This window comes from Python bivittatus, unplaced genomic scaffold (genome assembly GCF_059951505.1).
Source record: "Python bivittatus isolate LINGU-HERP-01145 unplaced genomic scaffold, Pbiv_v1 ctg000020_np1212, whole genome shotgun sequence".
NCBI classification, from domain to species: domain Eukaryota; kingdom Metazoa; phylum Chordata; class Lepidosauria; order Squamata; family Pythonidae; genus Python; species Python bivittatus.
In genome coordinates this window covers 122,906,503-122,924,340 of record NW_028277030.1, presented here as the reverse complement: position 1 = coordinate 122,924,340, position 17,838 = coordinate 122,906,503, and the positions used below count along the sequence as shown (strand labels likewise).

Here is a 17,838-nt window from a genome sequence, read left to right as displayed (position 1 = left end):
GCTCTTGATGAAACACAGGCTTCTGGGAAGCAATTCCTGATCCTTAAGTCGGGCTTGGTTCCTATGCCCCGTTTTAAAGAAATTGAGAACTGCTGCTGCACTAGCCCATGACAGGAACAGAATGCACTTCAGTTCAGCCTGTCTGATAGGTCCAAATGCTCACATCCCTCCAAATATTGTTTTGTGATCCGTAGCAGCCTTCATTGTGTCAGCTGGGCTCCTGGGAATTGTGATTCGCTGGCATTTATAGAGTAAAAGGTTCCCTACTTTTGCTGTAGAAGTTGATAAACAAACATTAAAGGTTTCTTGCAGATTTATTTTCCCAACCTCCTTTGTTCCACTATATGAGAGAACTATTTTTTCTTCCTTTTCAGGAGATGCATTTAGAAGACATCAGATTCTCTTGTAGAGATGATAATGAGCAAACATCTTTCAGCAGCCACACACCACGGCAAGAACAGAAAAGAGGTTTTCGCAGTTCCTTTTGCAAACTTTTCAAAAAGAAATGAGTTACTCAAAGAAAAATAAATTTGCCAACATTCATTTACTCCTGTTATTCAGAAATAAGGGCTACCTAGTAATGGGGAAAGCTTAGTATTAATATCCATGCTATCATATTGGTTCCGAGTTGCTCTTTATCATGTAAAACCTTAGAGAAGTGTGGACTGACATAATTTTGCCAAATAAACTTAGGCAGGATTTTCAGGGCTGGAGATACCTTGCATGCCATTACAAGAGCTACTCATGGTAGAGTGCATGTTATACAGACCTAGTTCTATCTCACTTTAAATTGGACATTCAAGGTGGTGTATACAGCGCTCCCATATGAACTGGTTCCATAGAAAATAAACTTTCGGTGTCTACAAATATTCATCAGGTCATCATTTTAAATCCCCTTCTATCATGCATTTTTAATAGTGTGGAAAAATTTGGCATAGTTCTTGATTGTTCTGCTCTCTCTAAAAGAGCAGTTCACCTTTTAAGAGTAGCTTAAGAAATACAGCATTCTGGATATAAAATGGTTAAATGTTATAATAGGAATGTTCACAATTTATTTAAGTGATCTGGAATTAAAAAGAAATATCAGGATGAGAAGCTTCCATTTTTTTTTCACACAAAGAAAAGCAGTGCTAGGCTCATATATACATTTTAAATTACTATAGAATATATTTCACTTCAGAGCATGATTTAGGTGATTATTGCTTGCATTTTGCTTCAGATGAAATTTGTCCTAAAAAACACTGTTTATTTGCTCAGCAAATTCAACTGAGTATTTTTTGTGTGATTAAGAAGCTACAAAAGACTAACAATGGGACAAAAACCCAAACCACCCTATGAAGATTGAATAGTCATACAATGCAAAGTGAAAGCTGGAAAAGTAAAATAATGAAAATGGGAAATGTGGAAGAAACAGTACAATACCCTGCTGGAGCTAATAATCCATAGTATATTGAACAGAAACATTCAATTGGAAGAGATATTTTGCTGCTCACCTAGAAAACTGGGATAATAAACAATCAGAATTACCCTTCCAGGAAATAATATTAAAACCTGAAGTCGTAATAGTTTATTCATGAAGGAGATGGGAGAAATTCTCTACACTGATTCAAATATTTTAAATACCAGAGTTGTTGTAAATGCAAAGCAAACAAAAGTACAACATAAGATCGACCTATTTAATTGCATTTTTTTTTACATTGAACTGTGGCCATTAGTTCTGCAGATTTAAGATGTTTGGTTTTCATATAATTAAAATGTAGCATATTTTCCTATAGCCCAATTTAATTCCACTGCTTGACTTGGATTTGACATCAACAAAAGCCAAGCACTCAACTTTTCTTCACATGAAGACCAAGCAGGAAAGAACTAATGGACAAATTTGACCATGCAGTTAGGTCTTGGGCAACAGGCTGTATTCAGCCACAGTATTCACATCTGATAGATTCTGCATGTGTTTTCTCCTTTTGTTGGGAGCTCACCTATACAACGTACGCATTCTCACATGATGTTAAAACACAGTGATTTGTTTGCTTTTGGCTTAGCCTAATGGGATGTGTGAATGTACCAATGAGTTGTAATATTCTAAACCCATTCTAATATTATACTCTTTATTAAACAACACTATAAGTTGAATAAAAAATATGGTAGCTCAACAGATCTAAATTATCATATATACAGAAATATACACTTACGGGATACGTAAGGCCTTTTTATTTAAGAACAGATCTTTTGAATGCCAAAAAATAACAGCCACTATTCATTTTTAGTTTAAATGCAATCTGAATACCATTGCAGACATAGCATACAAAGCACCTATAGACATGATTAGGTACACACAGACTCATAAAATTTACCAGTTTAGATATTACCACTTCAATCTTACACAGCTGAATTGGACCACCATTGCCTTTTAACAATTTAGCAATGAATCCACAGCATTGAACAAAAGGCAATACATTTTCAAATATATAAGTTATCAGAATTATTCAAAAATAAACCTGTACACAGAGGACAAGAAAGCTTGATTTCTAAATTGGCCAAATTAAAAATGTAATCTGAAAATAAGATCCTGCCAATGAGAGAATCTTTGTTTTAGAAAGAAAAACTTTTTAAAAGGCACATTTGGCAGCTACTGAAAGTTGCATACATCTGGCACAAGATTTGTTTTCCATTTCAGCTGGCTACATGATGAATTTACAAAGGTCAATTTTACAGCACCTGATCCCTTAACTAATTTTGTATTCAAAGGCAAAGGGAATGCGCTTTGACTTTAAAGCCTTACTTGCCACTTATTTTAAAAAAACACTCGTGTGTTTTTGATTTTGAATCACAACTAGCAGTGACCCTACAATTTGCTTTTTTAAAAGAAAAAAAATAGGGGAGTGATGACTAGTCAGTTGAAAAGCAATTTATAACAATTGTGCGAAAATTAATTCTTATGACAGACCAGCGTCTGAACTGGTTCTTTCAATGTTTTGAGAGAATATCCCAGGAGTCACTTAACTGAGTTTTCTCCCTTATTAAAAAGAACATTTCAGAAAGTCTTCACTAATTAAAATTTTAGAGCAACAAGGATTTCATGCATGCGTTCCAGTCACCATTAGTGTGGTGCGCTTAATTTATAGTGGAACAGAGATAGGCTACTTCCCCACACTAACATGAATGTAACAGAACACCTAACCCAACCGTCCCCTCTTCACCAGACTTCCCAGAGTTACCAATTCTGTCTTCTCCTGCAGATGGCATTTTTAAGGGATTAGTGCTAGTTCAGTGGGAAAAGTGGCTACAGAATCCACGTGTGCATGCACTGGATATTGGGTATTTTAAGGTATAACATAGCAGAAGCCTCTGAATTTTAAAATTGATGAAGTTTTCTATCAATAACCCAATTCCAGGAAAGATAGCCTGACTCAAGATGGCAAAAGTATACAAAAGCAAACAACACCATGCATAAACACAACACAGTTTTGCAGCATGCTAAACAAAACTTGGCCACAGATTGCTTAGATTTGCATGATTTCCTTCCATTATGTACTGAATATCCCAGAGGATGCAATTTATTTTCCCCTAATAACAGATTTGGTGGAAAGAGTTTCTCTGATCAGAGAAAATACATCTTGACTTGATCTAGATAACCAGTACTTGCTTATGTTCAATTTCCTAGCCCTAACAGATTATATGCTCCTACAATAACAGACATCAGGCCTGTGAAAATAATCTCTCTTGGGTTTTCATTGTGTGATAAGAGCTTTGCTAACTCAGGAATTTGATTACTTAGCCTTTAACCCAATAAAGCTATTACCTTACTTATTTTGTATAATTTTAGTGATACAATCCAGTACTAATTTATAGGAAATCCTTTAACAATTTCCTGGAATAGATTTTCTCTCTCTTTCACACACACACACACATACACACACAGATCACTTTAAAAAAGCTCTTCTACACTATTAAACCCTCACAACTGCAATTCCACACATATTGACAAGAGACAATAGAAGGGACTAAAACAACCTTTTTCATGCTGAAAATGGAGCACATTTTACCATAACAAAAAGTGATAGTACTAAGCAATACAATTGGGCTTCAGATTAAGATTTGCATTTTTAAAGTATTGATTACTTTTGTACAGAACTATGAATATTTACCTCATGGTAAAGAAGCTAAAGCCCTCACAATATCAATAGCATCTTTTCTTAAATCATTTAACATTTCAACAACTGACCTGTCTCAAGCAATCTTAAAGGCAGCTGTAATAAAACTTTTTGCTGGAGAGTTTAAGTTTTCATTTAAGACAAAGTTACATCTGCCTATGAAATTACTATTTAAAAATGTTAATTTAGCAAATGTGTACTCTAGTCTCCTTTCCTGAAAGTCAGACTGGTTGATTAGGGAACTCATGTTTCAGTGTGGCAGGCAGAAACAAGAAAAACTGCAGTTGCCCTCTGCTTTGCTCACATTGGAATGACATAACCTGCAATATTTAAAGTTCTTATGGATGGGATTGTTGCCATTATCTTTAATGATGCCAACAAAAGAAAAAATGGGTTTAACTGGGGCTCAATTTATGAATTTTTCATTATGAATCTGAATTATCTCTAAAATATCTTCAACGGAATCTCAGCTCAACACTTCTTATAGTCTAACACTACACATTTTTTCCAGAATGCCCATTTGATTCTCATTATTATGACTGTAAAGTTTAAAAGGATTCTTTAAGGTAGATTCAATTATAATTTCCTGAAATGCAAAGACCATAATCTGAAACTGGAGAAATTTCTTATAGCAGTAGACTCCCAAAACGACAGTCTTTCACCAATATTCCAGTGGCATGGTTTTCTAGATTGTTGAAATGTACTCTGGGGCTGGGAAAACATCTCACGAGCCTTATCATCTAAGCATACAATACTGCACCATTCACAAATCCTAACGTGGCAGAGAAGATTGAAATATCTTTAATAAATGGCATGCATTATAATCACAGTATGGGGATCAGAAGGGTAGTTCATAGATCTATGGGTAATCCAGAATGGGATACTGTACTGTACTCACATAGATTTCTCCTAACATAGTAAATACCAACTTTAAACTTTATGAAGTTAGACAGAGTTCAGAATGTTATATGCATGAAATCCTTTATATTAACTATTAATCACTCCAACTCACCTGCATTTCTTATTCCATATCTTTCTTCTGGTTTTATCCTTTATAAACTAAAACAATGATCTAGAAAGAGAGATGTGTGTACCACAGCATGTCTCACCTCCTCAGGGCTAAAAACTGAAATGTACATTTAGCAATGCAATAATTTAATATATGTCAGCCAGACAAAATATCTGTGTCTTTATTTCAATTAAATTAAAAACAATTTGCAATTATATTTATGCAACATTCACTATATACATATGATTTATTTATGCAACTACAAGGCATAAGTTGATGCTGATTATTCATCTACCTACCACTAGTTAAAACTTGGTGATAACTGGGGTGGGTGGTGGGTGGGAGAGATGGCCAGCGGATCATCCTTTGCATTTCCATGGCATAATCAAAGAGGCTGCAGCACTAACTGGAAAGTGGATCATTGGTAAATCTTAACTGAAGACCTAGTCAATATTTACCCATTTTGTACATGTAGATACAGATTTAAACTGACAGTAGTAGTGCCATTTCATAGTATTTATTTCTGAAATTTAGAGGCCATCCACTTCCAAAGTGACTCTGGGTGGCTTACCTTAAAAAAAATAAGAAACAATAAAAGAAGATCCTACATGTCTGGACAAGCACACTCCCTCAAACAGAAAACATAACCACAGGGCTCCACAAACAACCTACTCCCAGGCCTGGGAGAACAGCCACACTTCTAAAAACTTCCAGATCATCATGGGAGCTACACAGGACTCTGAGGAATATCATTCCAGAGGGCAGGTGCTATGACAGAAAAGGCAGGCTTCCTGGGTCCTGAAAGATGGCATTGTTTGATTGACGCAACCCAAAGCACACCAACTCTGCCTGATCTTACAGGGCAGGCAAAAACCACAGGAGAAGGCACTCCCTCAGATAGCTTTTGCCATTCATATGAGATTTAAATCTCTTTTGTTTAAAGGTGGCAAAAATTAGGCATTCTACTTCCTGCTTAACTCTTCAGAACTGGCCCCAAAACATTTATATAGAAGGAAAGTACCTCTTTGGTGAAGCCTAGGTACCCATGTATTTACTAGTAACTGTAACAGTTTGTAAACAGGACTGCAGTATAATGCGATGCCTTAGCTGTATCCTGGTTCAGTACCACAGATCATCCTCACAGTCCAGTTCATGGTTTGAAAGCAGGGAATGATAAAATTAAATTGAGAAGACTATCAAATTCCCTGTTTGAGATTTTTTTTTAAAAGTGCATATTTTTACTCCGAGAATTTATGTCATGGTGGACAGATTATAAGATTATGCTTCACATCCTTCACTGGACAATACACAAAGCACAGGGTATGCTTATTGGCCCAAAGAGATCTGCAAATCTAATTTCTGGTACATTCAGATGTCCAGTGAGTTTAGAACAGTGCCTTGCATACTTTACTAACAAACAGCATTTTTTTCCACAATAAAGGGGCCTGTTATTACGATTCATTATTTTCTACATTATATATCAAATGCATTGCAGAGTCATTAGTGTTAGGAGCAATATCACTCAGCTCCTTGTTGCCAAAAGACACGGTGCATCTATTGCCAGCAATAGACGTAGCACCAGAGAAAGCACGCTCTAGCACAAAGGAGAATTCAGGTGGAGTGGGCATTCTCCAGCAAAGGGGGTCCATCTCGATGCACTGATGGATGGGTAGGCTCCCTTTTATAAGTTTTTGGAGGAAGCTTTGGGATATGTTGAGAAGTGCTTTGCCGTGGAGGAACAGGTGGCCCAGCAACAGAATGGAGGTCCATTTCTTGGGGTATCAAAGGAGGTGATGGCAAATGCCTACGTGCAACATGGGGAGAAGGGGTTTGAGGAGGAGGGGGAGTAAATGGAGAGGGACTGTTGGGAAAGAAAGTGTTGCCAAGTTCACTTTTTCTGCCTAAAGGCGGTGGCTGGAGATGCAGAGGTGAACTAGAGAAAACATCAGGAGTTCGCACAGGTTCTCGTGGTGGCAATACAGGTGGGCTTTCAGGAGCATCTGAGATGGAGGTCCTGTCGGGCACTGAATACCTCGGTGAATACATTTTTGTTGTTGGCTGCCGAGGGGGAATTGCTGGTGGACTGTCCAGATGCACAGAAGAAATCTAAAACAAACAAAAAGTGACTCCCTTATAAAGTGATTCAGGGATCTCAGTGTTACATTGTTAAACAAATGTGCCAAGGCAGACCCTCCCAACAAAAACTAAATAAGCCTTGATAAATCTTTCATCCAAAGATAGATTAAACAAACTTGTACTTCAACTTCTCCTTTTCTTTCTGTGGTTAAAAAAAATCTTTATGTTACATCCATGTTTATTTTAAATCTACCACACTGGTGTTGAAAAATAGGAGTGTGCACAAAATGGAAATATGTTTTGTTTCAACCCAAACAAAGCCCTGTACTCTTGACATTCTGCTCAATTCTTTCATATCAGCCATGATTCTGTTTGTTCCAGTTTTTGGTTGCAACAAAATCCAGTGGGATCCCAACATGATTTTATGCAGCAAGTCAGACAAAGTCAGCTTATGCATGTCCCCAGTCTTCCTAGTACCTTCCCTTTCTACCCTCCCGAGCCACTGTTGTTGGCAATGTAATGGCCTGGGCACTTCTTTCTAACTGCAATGGTCTCAGCAGGAAGGAATGCTTATTATAATATCCCATCAACCCACCCACCCCGATCTTCCTACCAGCTTCCTTTCCCTTAGTCACCACCATCAATGTCTACACATGCAACCTCTAAGGAACCCTTCCTCACCTTTTCCCTTTTCCCAGTCTTACAGCCCCCAGTCTCTCAACCATGGAGCAACCATGTTTCTGTCTGTATCTAAATGAAAGCAGGCCCATTTCTCCCTAAATACAGAGTAAAACATTGAAGCATGCATGTTTCAGTTTGGCCACAGATCATTCAAAATCAGCTAGTCCATGCATGAAACTGTTTGAGCATAGAGTATTTTGCACATTCTAGAAAAAGCTAAAAGCTTGCATTTGTCAAGCATTTCATACAGTCAATCTTCTTATAACAATGCTTGTTACCAACGAAAGCTTAAAACCATTTGCATAAGAACAGCGGAAGCCATTATGGCCAGAAGTACTGCTTAAAACTTTGTTTTGGTTTAATTTGGGGGGGGGAGCACTAAATATTAAAGGTGAAATTAATGACACTTCCTCTCCTTAGTCAATGCTGCAAAAATTTACAAAAAGGTGTCATAAGTACAGCCAGAACATTTAATTCTTGCAAAGAAAGCTGCCAATCCATGGTTTGCACTTCAGAATGACAGAAAATGGCCCCTGACTTTTCATTATGGCTTCTTCAGTCACCTTTTCACAAGGCTAAAACTTACCCAGCTCATTCAGTCTCTCCTTGTAAGACTTTAATAATTTCCAAACCTTTTAAACCATTCTTGTTGCCTTTACTGATGTAACCTTAAAGTTGCACTTGCCTTTTTGGCAATCACATCAAACTGCCAAGCCAGGTGTCCTCATTCATTCATTCATTCATTCATTCATTCATTCATTCATTCATTCATTCATTCATTCAACTATGAGTCTACTACTCAACCCACACTTAATTAACCTGCTGTTTGGAAAGTCAAATGGAATCACTCTTGGCCTTCCAGGACCTGTTACGGACAGTTATTTTGGAGAGCCTATGGGGAATGGTCACTATTGTGCTTATTTTATAATGGTAGTTTTGTACTTTTATTGGCTTTTAGATTTTTATTATGTTTTTATGTTTTTTATGATGCAAACTCTGGGAGTCTTTTCCAAGTCTGGCAGTGTATAAACAAAATAAACAATTAAATAAATGGTACAGTTACCTTTGTACCACACAGAGGTTGTGTCAGCATCTGGTCGCTTCAGAATTCACTAAAACAAACATTCTGACTGGGATGCACCTAACCTTTTGCACGCAATATATACCCTATACTATATCTTTTAAAAATAATTTCAGAAAACTTATTACTTCTGCTAAGCGAAACAGAGAAAAATTACCTTTGACGGAGAAGATTCTGCAGGAGCAGATTCTGGACGTCTTCGGGGAGGAATAGGAGGAGGAACAGTAATTTCTTCAGAATTTTTGGGAAAACTGATGGAGGATACCGAGGCAGACCCTGAGGATATATGAAAGCCTTGAATGGCCTATTCTAAACAGAGTAAAATATACAATATAAAAACTAATTGTTTTCATTTATGTATTGAATTTCTGTTATACCATGTCAATTTCATAAGAACCAGATTCTTAAATTTATTTATTAGATTTGTATAGCCACCCATCTCACATGTGACTGCACAGCTCACAACAATTAAAAACAGCAATAAAACACAATAAAAATATAAACTCAACAAACATACAACCATAATAAAAATCACCATTAAAAACGAAGTTAAATTAAACCAAATAAGGCTGATAAACTTTGCAAAACAACAGAAGACATCCAGGTGTGGGATATTAATTAGTTAGGAGAGATCCTCATGAAAACAGGTACTGGGAAATTATCTGATTTATATTTATCCTTTGTGAGCTCAATGCATTTTGTGAAATTCATTTTGGAAAATGAAATATGAAGGAAACAATTATTCTTGTAACTTTTTTCAGTTATTAACAGCTATCATCAGTGGTAAATAGGACTGCTTTACTTGAGTATTAAGTTTCCCTATTTTCTAAATGATGATGATAAATTATAAAAGCATCAATTAAATCAAAAGTCCCAGTAGATTCTATTCATATATAAACACCATCTCATTTATTCTTATACTATCTAGCACTATCACAACACAAATAGAAATGAAATGGGCCAAAAACATGAAAATGGGAGAGAACATCATACCCTGTTGTTGCACCTACTTGAATGAAAAGGTGTAGAGGGATCAGAGTCAAACACACTGCAGACATCTGTAGTGCTGGACGTGGAAGATGGCAAGGGTGGGGTGAGCGGTGTTCTTGGAGAGTTTGGTGCAGAAGCTGCATTCTCTGATTCACTCTCAGGAACACGACTGTAACTAATTTTTCTTGGCTCTTGTTGCAGAGGTGTTGGATGTCTCATGGTTCCAGGTCTTGGATTTGATGGACGAATACCCGGAGATTTGAGAGAATAGCTGTATTTTTTAGGCTGAAAGAATCCAAAACAGAAATGATAAGAACACAGAGTTAATCTGAACCTTTTTTTTACTTTTTTCATTTCCAGTTCTCCTTTTAAAATACTGTGTTTGTGTTGTTCTACAAGTAATTGATTATGTGCCATCAAGTTGGTGTCAACTCTTGTGACCACACAGCTAGGTCTATCCCCAACCTGGCTCTTTAGATCTCCCAGTGGTACACCCATTGTCACTGTAATTGAATTAATCCACCTTGCTGCTGGTCATCTACCTTTTTCCTTTCACTATTCCTATAATTACAAACTTCTGAAGGAAATTAGGTCTTTGTATAATGTGTCCCGATGAAATATGATAATTTCAGCCTGGTCATGTGCCTCAAGTGAGACTATGGACTGATTAGTTCTATGATGGATTTATTTGGGGCTTTTCTGGTTGTCAGTGGTATTCTCAGGAGTCTTATCCAACATCAGAGTTCAAAAATGTCAATACCCTTTCTATCCTGCTTCTACAGAGTTCAACTTTTACATCCGTAGAGTGCCATAGGGAAAACCATTGCCTGCACAATTCTGATCTTTGTAGATACAGACAAGTCATGGCATCCAAATATCTTTTCCAAAGCCTTCATTGCTACCTTACCAAATGCTAGTATGTGACATATTTGACTCCTGGTTCCTTTACTGTAAAACTGTCCTTAAAAAAAAAGAAAAGAAACAGTGATTTATAGCAAGTAAATAGTAAACACTGAATACTCACAAATCTTGGAGGTGGCTTCATATTACGTGGCTCTATTTCTAGGGACTTGTTGTAAAGAGAATCTGCAAATTCTTTTTCCATGCTATTTCCCATTGGATTCAAATTTTCAAAAAATCTCTAAAACCAAAACATTCAGGAAGATTAGCATAATGTAACAGTGATTTGGGGGGAACGCGGTGGCGCAGCGGCTTAATGACACTGAAAGTTGCCGGCCAGAAATGGTCGACGCTTCAGCAGTTCGAGTCCAGCCTTCGCGTTAGCAGGGTGAGCTCCTGTTTCCTCCCCAGTTCCTGTAAACCCAACAGTTCGAAAACTCACATGAGTAGATACTGTAAGTGGGTACTCTCACTCCGGTGGGAGGAAAAATGCTGGCGGCGCCTTGCAGAAAAGGAGTCGGGGGCAGTTGCTGGTAAGCGCGAAAAACCGCGCGCCCCGAAAAGGGCGCGAAAGCAACGGAAACCCTGCCTCCTGCGCTCGCCAGCTGGGCTCTGCTCTAGGAAGGAGGCTCTGGCAAACCACTTCTGAAACAATTGCCTTGAAAACTGCAAAAGGACTTGTCCAAGCAGTCACTGCAGAGTCGGTAACGACTGAGTGCAGATAAACAAACAAACAAAAAAACAGTGATTTTAAGGCAAAGGATGCAAACTAACAACATCCTTTGTTGTCGTTGCAGACATCTGTAGTGCTAGAAGTGGAAGATGGCAGTACTTTTTGTTACTGGACTGATTTATAGAAATGTGTTTCCTCCTACCTGCTTTTAAAGCAACACTTATGCAAATGAATCAGACTTGAAGGACCCACTGAAATAACTAAAAACAATTCTTCCAATATTTAATTTGTATTAACAGTTATCAAGGAGGCAGGCCCTCTCACAGAACAGGCCATGAACGAGATGGAACTGGCTATAATTATACCTTAGATACTAGTGTAGTGCACAAAATCATTGCTGGAAAACCATTTAGGCTGTTGTTTCCAACTGCCTGCTCAGTGTGCAGATCTAAATTAGTGTATTATCTGACTCAACTATCATGATATAACTATATCATAGTTATAAACTTTCCCATTTATTTACCTAGATCATTAATAAAAACATTAAAGAGTAGAGGGTCCAGGACTGCCCTTGGCTCAGTACCTCATTCAAGTTTGATGAAGTAGCACTGATTAGCACAATTTCTGTAATGATTTCAGCCAGCTACATATCAACTTAAGTGTCATGCTATCCAGCCCATAATTAATGTGCTAATCAGAATGTCATGGGATATTCTGTGTCAAATGCTTTGCTGAAATCATAACAGAAGAGAATATCTGTAGCTCAGGGTTGAACTGTGGAGTCTTTGGTGCTCTCTGAGCAGGTTGTTTGCTTTCTTGAAACAGTATGAAAATTGCTCAAACAATGTGATATGGTTAGCCTAGCAAGTTTTGTTCCTGAGAAATTCCTGCACTGCATCAAAAGTGCTTATAGATTAATTATTTTATCATTTGCTCTAGAACCTTCCCAGGCATTGTTGTAAGACTAACTGATCAGTTGGATTGTCCTTTTCCCATTTTGTGAAGATAGGAACAAGATTTGCTCTGATCCATCATTTAATATTCTATTAGTTCCCCAGGATTTCTCAAAGATAATAGATAAAAGTTCATCCAGAACATCAGCTTGTTTCTTCAATATGCTAGAATGCTCTTCGAAATTTCCCAAGGAATATATATAATTTTGTTGAAAACTGATCCAAAATAAAAGCTGAGCCTTTTCTTTGTTATCTGTTAGTATTTTGTTGTTTTCATTGAGCAGCTACTAAGCTGATTCTTCTTTCTTCTTTTATTTGGAAAGTATCAGAAGTCGCTCTTTTTGTTGTTCTTAACATCATTCATCAACCTTGCCTCATTCTGAGCTTTAGCTTTCTCAACACCCTCTCTATAGTTACTGGCTATCTGTACTTTTCTTTAGTGACCTGTTTGTTTTCCTCACCGCCTATATGTATTCTTTTTCCCCTCTTAGAACTTCACTAAGATTTTTGTCAGCCACAGTGGTAGCTTTTGTTTTTCCCACACTAGAATTGTTTTTAATTAGACTTTTAGGCAAAATATTGCAAGAACATATTTCTCAAGACCTGAAGATACACATAAGCAGATTTTTGGTTGCAAAACTATTGAGCCAAATTCCAGCAACTGATGCTTATCAAACGTAAGCTCTACTTATATTACCATAAATGGCCTCTTTTTTCTACCCACTTTAGGTAAAGAGGTAGAAATGATTCTCTTTTGGTGGGTAATGGTCTGATCTAATATTTTTACATAAAATCAACTTTGATGTAGTAGTTAAAGTTCATGAAATAAATAAATAAATCTTGTTTATTTTCTACACAATGAAGGCCATGAACTTATCATCAGTACAGGTAGTCCTCATTTAATGACTGCTGTTCAGTGACCACTTGAAGTTACAACAGCACTGAACAAGGAGACTTACGACCGGTCCTCATAGTTATGGCCATCACAGCATCCCTGCAATTGCGAACTGGGTGCTGGGCAACCGGCTCACAATTATGACAGTCACAGCATCCTGTGGTCATGTGATCACCATTTGCGATCTTCGCTGCCAGCTTCCAAAAAGCAAAGTCAATGGGAAGCCAACAGGTCGCAAATGTTGATCAGTGATCATGTGACACTGCACCTAATGACTGTGCAGGGCCTGACAGCAGGATTTGCTTAATAATGGCAACCAGAACTGCCACAGCTGGCATCATAAGTCAGCACAGTTACGTGATGTTGCACTACATAGTGTCATAGTTGCCTGTCCCAATTACAGTCATTAAGCGAGGATTACCTGTATTCTTTCTGACTGTTCACTGTCTCGTTTAATAGGCCCCCAACAGACCCACTTATTTCTACAGTGCACAAATTTTTACCTGAGGTCCTCACTGCTAGGATTTTTGTCAATCTCCATAGGATTCAGCTAAAAGTACTTATGATCAATGTCACTAAGATTTGACCAATGTGTTTTTACAACTTTTACAATTTTTTGTAAGATTTAGGACTCTGAAAGAAATTGTGTGAGAGCAGACTTGAGGATCGCTTTAAGCAAATCCTTTTCCATATTCACTTGGTAGATGAGGCAGTCCTGGGTTACAGAGGAGTTTTGCTCCAAGAATCCTTGTGAATTTTCATGCACACTTACTGTATATGTATTTGCAAACATGGCAGCTGCTGTTCTGCACATTTGCAAAAATCACACCCTCCACTTTTGCATCCACAAAATTATGTTCACCATTTCTTGTGCCTCTTTCCACAAAGTTAAATGTACATAAGTCAAGGCATACTTAACTTGGGGACTGCCTGTATAGCAAAGGAAAAATTCAGTTTGCAGTTTATTGGGAACTGTAAGATTGCTCCTGCTGTTAAACCTCATTCAAGACCAATGATGAGAAAGGCTGTAGGAGAATCACTTAAGAGACTGAAATACAACTACTATTTTTAAAAATGCAAATATATAACATTACATAGAGGCTTCAATTTGTATCCTGTTTGCTCACAGTACCCAATAAGGAGGCTGTTCCTGAAGGAGTAAAACTTGCTACTTACCCTGATGTCAGGTTCTACCTTTAGGCAGTATGGCTGGTTTTGGTACTGTTGTATTTCCCCTGTTATCTCAGCCACTTTCCTCCGTTTGCTAAAGTTGATAAGCTCTCTTCCATGTCTTCTTAGAAATTCAGGATTGCCTTCTTCTGTTTTCAAAATGTTTGTTAAATAAATTCCTATAATAGTGAATATACAAAAATGCACAATGTAATATTTTTCTAATAAAAAAATAATTTTTTTGGCATGGAATATTTCAACATACTACCAAGAGACTTGTGTAGCTGCAAGGTGATGCTGAAGGGTATCTCTAAGTTATTTTGCCAATAAATTGCGCTTTCTATAAGCAACGCTTAGGCTAGGCTACCAAACTCTCCCTCCAAAATTCCCCATTGACTTGTCTTTTCTTCAGAACTTTATCTCCCCTTCTCCAGATCAATATCTGTATCCTGAAAAGCCAATTTTGGATTTGTGCAGGAGAAATGGAATTCCATTCTTCTGCTGGAGAAAAAAGAGCCAAATAACAACTTAGTATTGCCCGAAATAGTTACTGACTTTATCTAAGTTATTTCATACTCCTTACCAGAATCTTGTTTATAAAGTCTTTAGAATCACCCCTTAGTTCTCATGCTCCAACAGTAAAGGCTATAAACAAACCTAACTATAAATACCTTTTCAGTATACTCATCTCCACATGTTTCCATTTTTCCCTGGTACTGATGCTTAATTTATAAGCTTTTTAACCCATCTCAGTTTCTAATAAGACATTAAATTAGTTTTCAAGCTACAGTGTAACAGGAGAGTATAGTTTGACAGGTCTTGGAAACCTTCAGTACTGACACATGGGTATAAAGATAGAAAAAAAGGGATATGCAGATATGCTCATTCATGATATAAAAAACCTATGGTATATGACACTGTGATAGTTACAGCAAATCAGCTCTTTGTCAGAACACAGAGATATTATATTTTGCTGGGCCAAATAAACATAGAACAATCTGGTGTATCTTCATCTCTACTCTCAAGGTTTTTCCAGTTCAGTTACACAGCACATTAAAATACACATATTTTTAAACAATCTAGGTAGCAATTTGCTTTGACACTAAAGCTTGCAAATATCTGAAAAATCACACCAATTCTTCTCACTGAAATGTGTTCAGAGTGAATTTTTGATACTGAAGTTGGATGTGCTTTTGATACTTACAGTCATTCTAATTAACAGCAAATATAGGCAAGATGTTTAAGCAAAAAATGTTCCCATTTACTGATTCTACAGTTTATATTCTTTATACATCAATATTTGTGATTTTATCTTTATCACAAATAAAATCCTACTTACCAAAGAAAGGCACACATGGAGGATTAATGGACCTGAGTTTTGCCAAGTATTTCTTATGGTGATCTTCACTCAATTCATGAGCTTCTTCAAAAATCCTTTTCTGACGGCTTGGCATTTGCTGAAGATATACAGAGAAAGGTGAGGATACATTTTGCCAACAGAAAATCACTGACTGTACTATTACAGGTGACTGCCCAGCCTGGCTAAAATGTGTGAATCCATCTACAGGATTAATCCCCTTCCTTGCACAATGCTTTCCATGCAGAAAAATCTTAATGTTCAAAATGGCGATAAGATCTGCCTATATTGTTTTATTTCCTTCCTTATTCTCAACTTTTGTTTTCAATGGAAAGAAAAGGTCATTAAAACAGTGCTTTCGATCATGAAGAGAACCATGATTGGTTCAGACAAAAATAGGGGATCTGATGCAGAGCTAAAATTGGATAAAAAACACAAAGCAGAGTTTTTTTTGTTGTGTGTAACTGGGATAAAATAAATATTTGTGTTACTCTTTTGTTTTAATTCAGACTAGAGATGATTTCTATGTGAGGAAAAAAAGGTTTTAATTAACTTTTCTAATGTTCAGACCAAACATATATTTTAAAAAACAAGTTTCTTTAATGAAAAATACTATCTATCTCAAGTAGAAGTAGTTTAACTATCATTTTAGATCTGCATTTCACTTACTTCAAAGGTGTGATCCAGTCTGTAAATAGGTGCAGAGTTCATAGCACTGACGACTTCAAGAACGCCATTAAAATTGTTTAGTTCTTGAAAAACTTGCAAGATTTCAATTATCCGACATACTACCATTACTCTTTCTTCTAGGTTTTCTGTTTCTACAATGCATCTAGATATACAGACAGCATATTTAAATTTCTTCTTGAATTATTAGTAATGTAAAAGCATTATCACAAATTCTTTTTCAAGGAAGTGTGACCTAATTCAGTCTTTTCCAAATACTTAATTGAACTTGAAACCCATTTCTTTTCAAATTAAAAGGAAACTATCCATACACAGCAGAAGTAATGTACATTTTATAACATACAGGGAAGTACCTGATTTCAAAAGGTTCTGCTCTGTGTCAACAGTCACTGAACTAAATACATTTCTCAACTGAAAAAAAATCATCTAAAGCAGAACTCACCCAAAGTACAGTAGAGGATAATGACTAATGTAATGACATTCAATGCACCTATACCACTGCAAAACTGGTCTAGTACCAATACATAACTTAATATTATCTGCTGCTGTTTGATACAAACCACAGAAAATATAAGTAACAACGGCTTTTGATGTAATTCTTTCCTGCTTAGAACTCAGTCTCTGCTACGTTACATCATAGGAACCATGCAAATACCAACACTGATCAATGAATCAAATTAATCTTACTTTTCAAACCACAAGGTAAGATTAGTGGTATGTCTTATCATTTTGAGCAGGTTAGGAGAATTAATTTCTTTATCTTCTTTTGTCCATACACTTCCAACGAGCTCTGATGGCTGCACAGCTCTACCAAACATAAATTCAAAATAAGGTAAGATTAACTGGTCTTTCATCAAAAATATTTCCACTTAAATCAATAATTCTGAATTAGACTAATAAATGAACTGATCTGCAGTGTTTCTTTTGAACAGCTTCTGTTGTTCATGGAAAGAAAAGCATGTGGTTTAATAGCCAGCTCTCTCCATAGCCATTAGTGGCTGGCTGGCTGGCTTTATTTATTTATTTATATTTCAAATTTGTCACCAATATGCAAAGAAATTTTGACCTTGCAAACCATTATTTTAATTTTATTAAATGAATAATATACAATACCCAACATACAAAAAGATATTCTCACTTTTAATTACTGCCTGTATTAAATGTACATTAAAAATATAGGCAATTATACCCTAGAAAATGAAATACAAATAA

General features: G+C 36.7%; 2 protein-coding genes across 2 annotated transcripts in view; one reads left to right on the top strand and one right to left on the bottom strand.

Moving 5' to 3' along the window:
* Positions 1 to 558, top strand: part of ARHGEF33 (Rho guanine nucleotide exchange factor 33) — a 30,823-nt gene extending 30,265 nt beyond the window's left edge. Inside the window, exon 15 of the mRNA XM_088132728.1 lies at positions 375 to 558. Within this exon, the coding sequence (XP_087988854.1) occupies positions 375 to 509 (135 nt within the window). The 3' untranslated portion in view covers positions 510 to 558. The remainder of the gene's footprint in view (positions 1 to 374) is intronic.
* Positions 559 to 1,074: 516 nt separating this feature from the next.
* Positions 1,075 to 17,838, bottom strand: part of SOS1 (SOS Ras/Rac guanine nucleotide exchange factor 1) — a 61,499-nt gene continuing 44,735 nt past the window's right edge. The window contains exons 15-22 of the mRNA XM_007435606.4: positions 17,314 to 17,433; positions 16,609 to 16,771; positions 15,922 to 16,039; positions 14,589 to 14,761; positions 11,016 to 11,132; positions 10,012 to 10,276; positions 9,159 to 9,277; positions 1,075 to 7,269 (exon numbers count right to left, since the gene is read on the bottom strand). Of these exons, the coding sequence (XP_007435668.1) occupies positions 6,775 to 7,269; positions 9,159 to 9,277; positions 10,012 to 10,276; positions 11,016 to 11,132; positions 14,589 to 14,761; positions 15,922 to 16,039; positions 16,609 to 16,771; positions 17,314 to 17,433 (1,570 nt within the window). The 3' untranslated portion in view covers positions 1,075 to 6,774. The remainder of the gene's footprint in view (positions 7,270 to 9,158; positions 9,278 to 10,011; positions 10,277 to 11,015; positions 11,133 to 14,588; positions 14,762 to 15,921; positions 16,040 to 16,608; positions 16,772 to 17,313; positions 17,434 to 17,838) is intronic.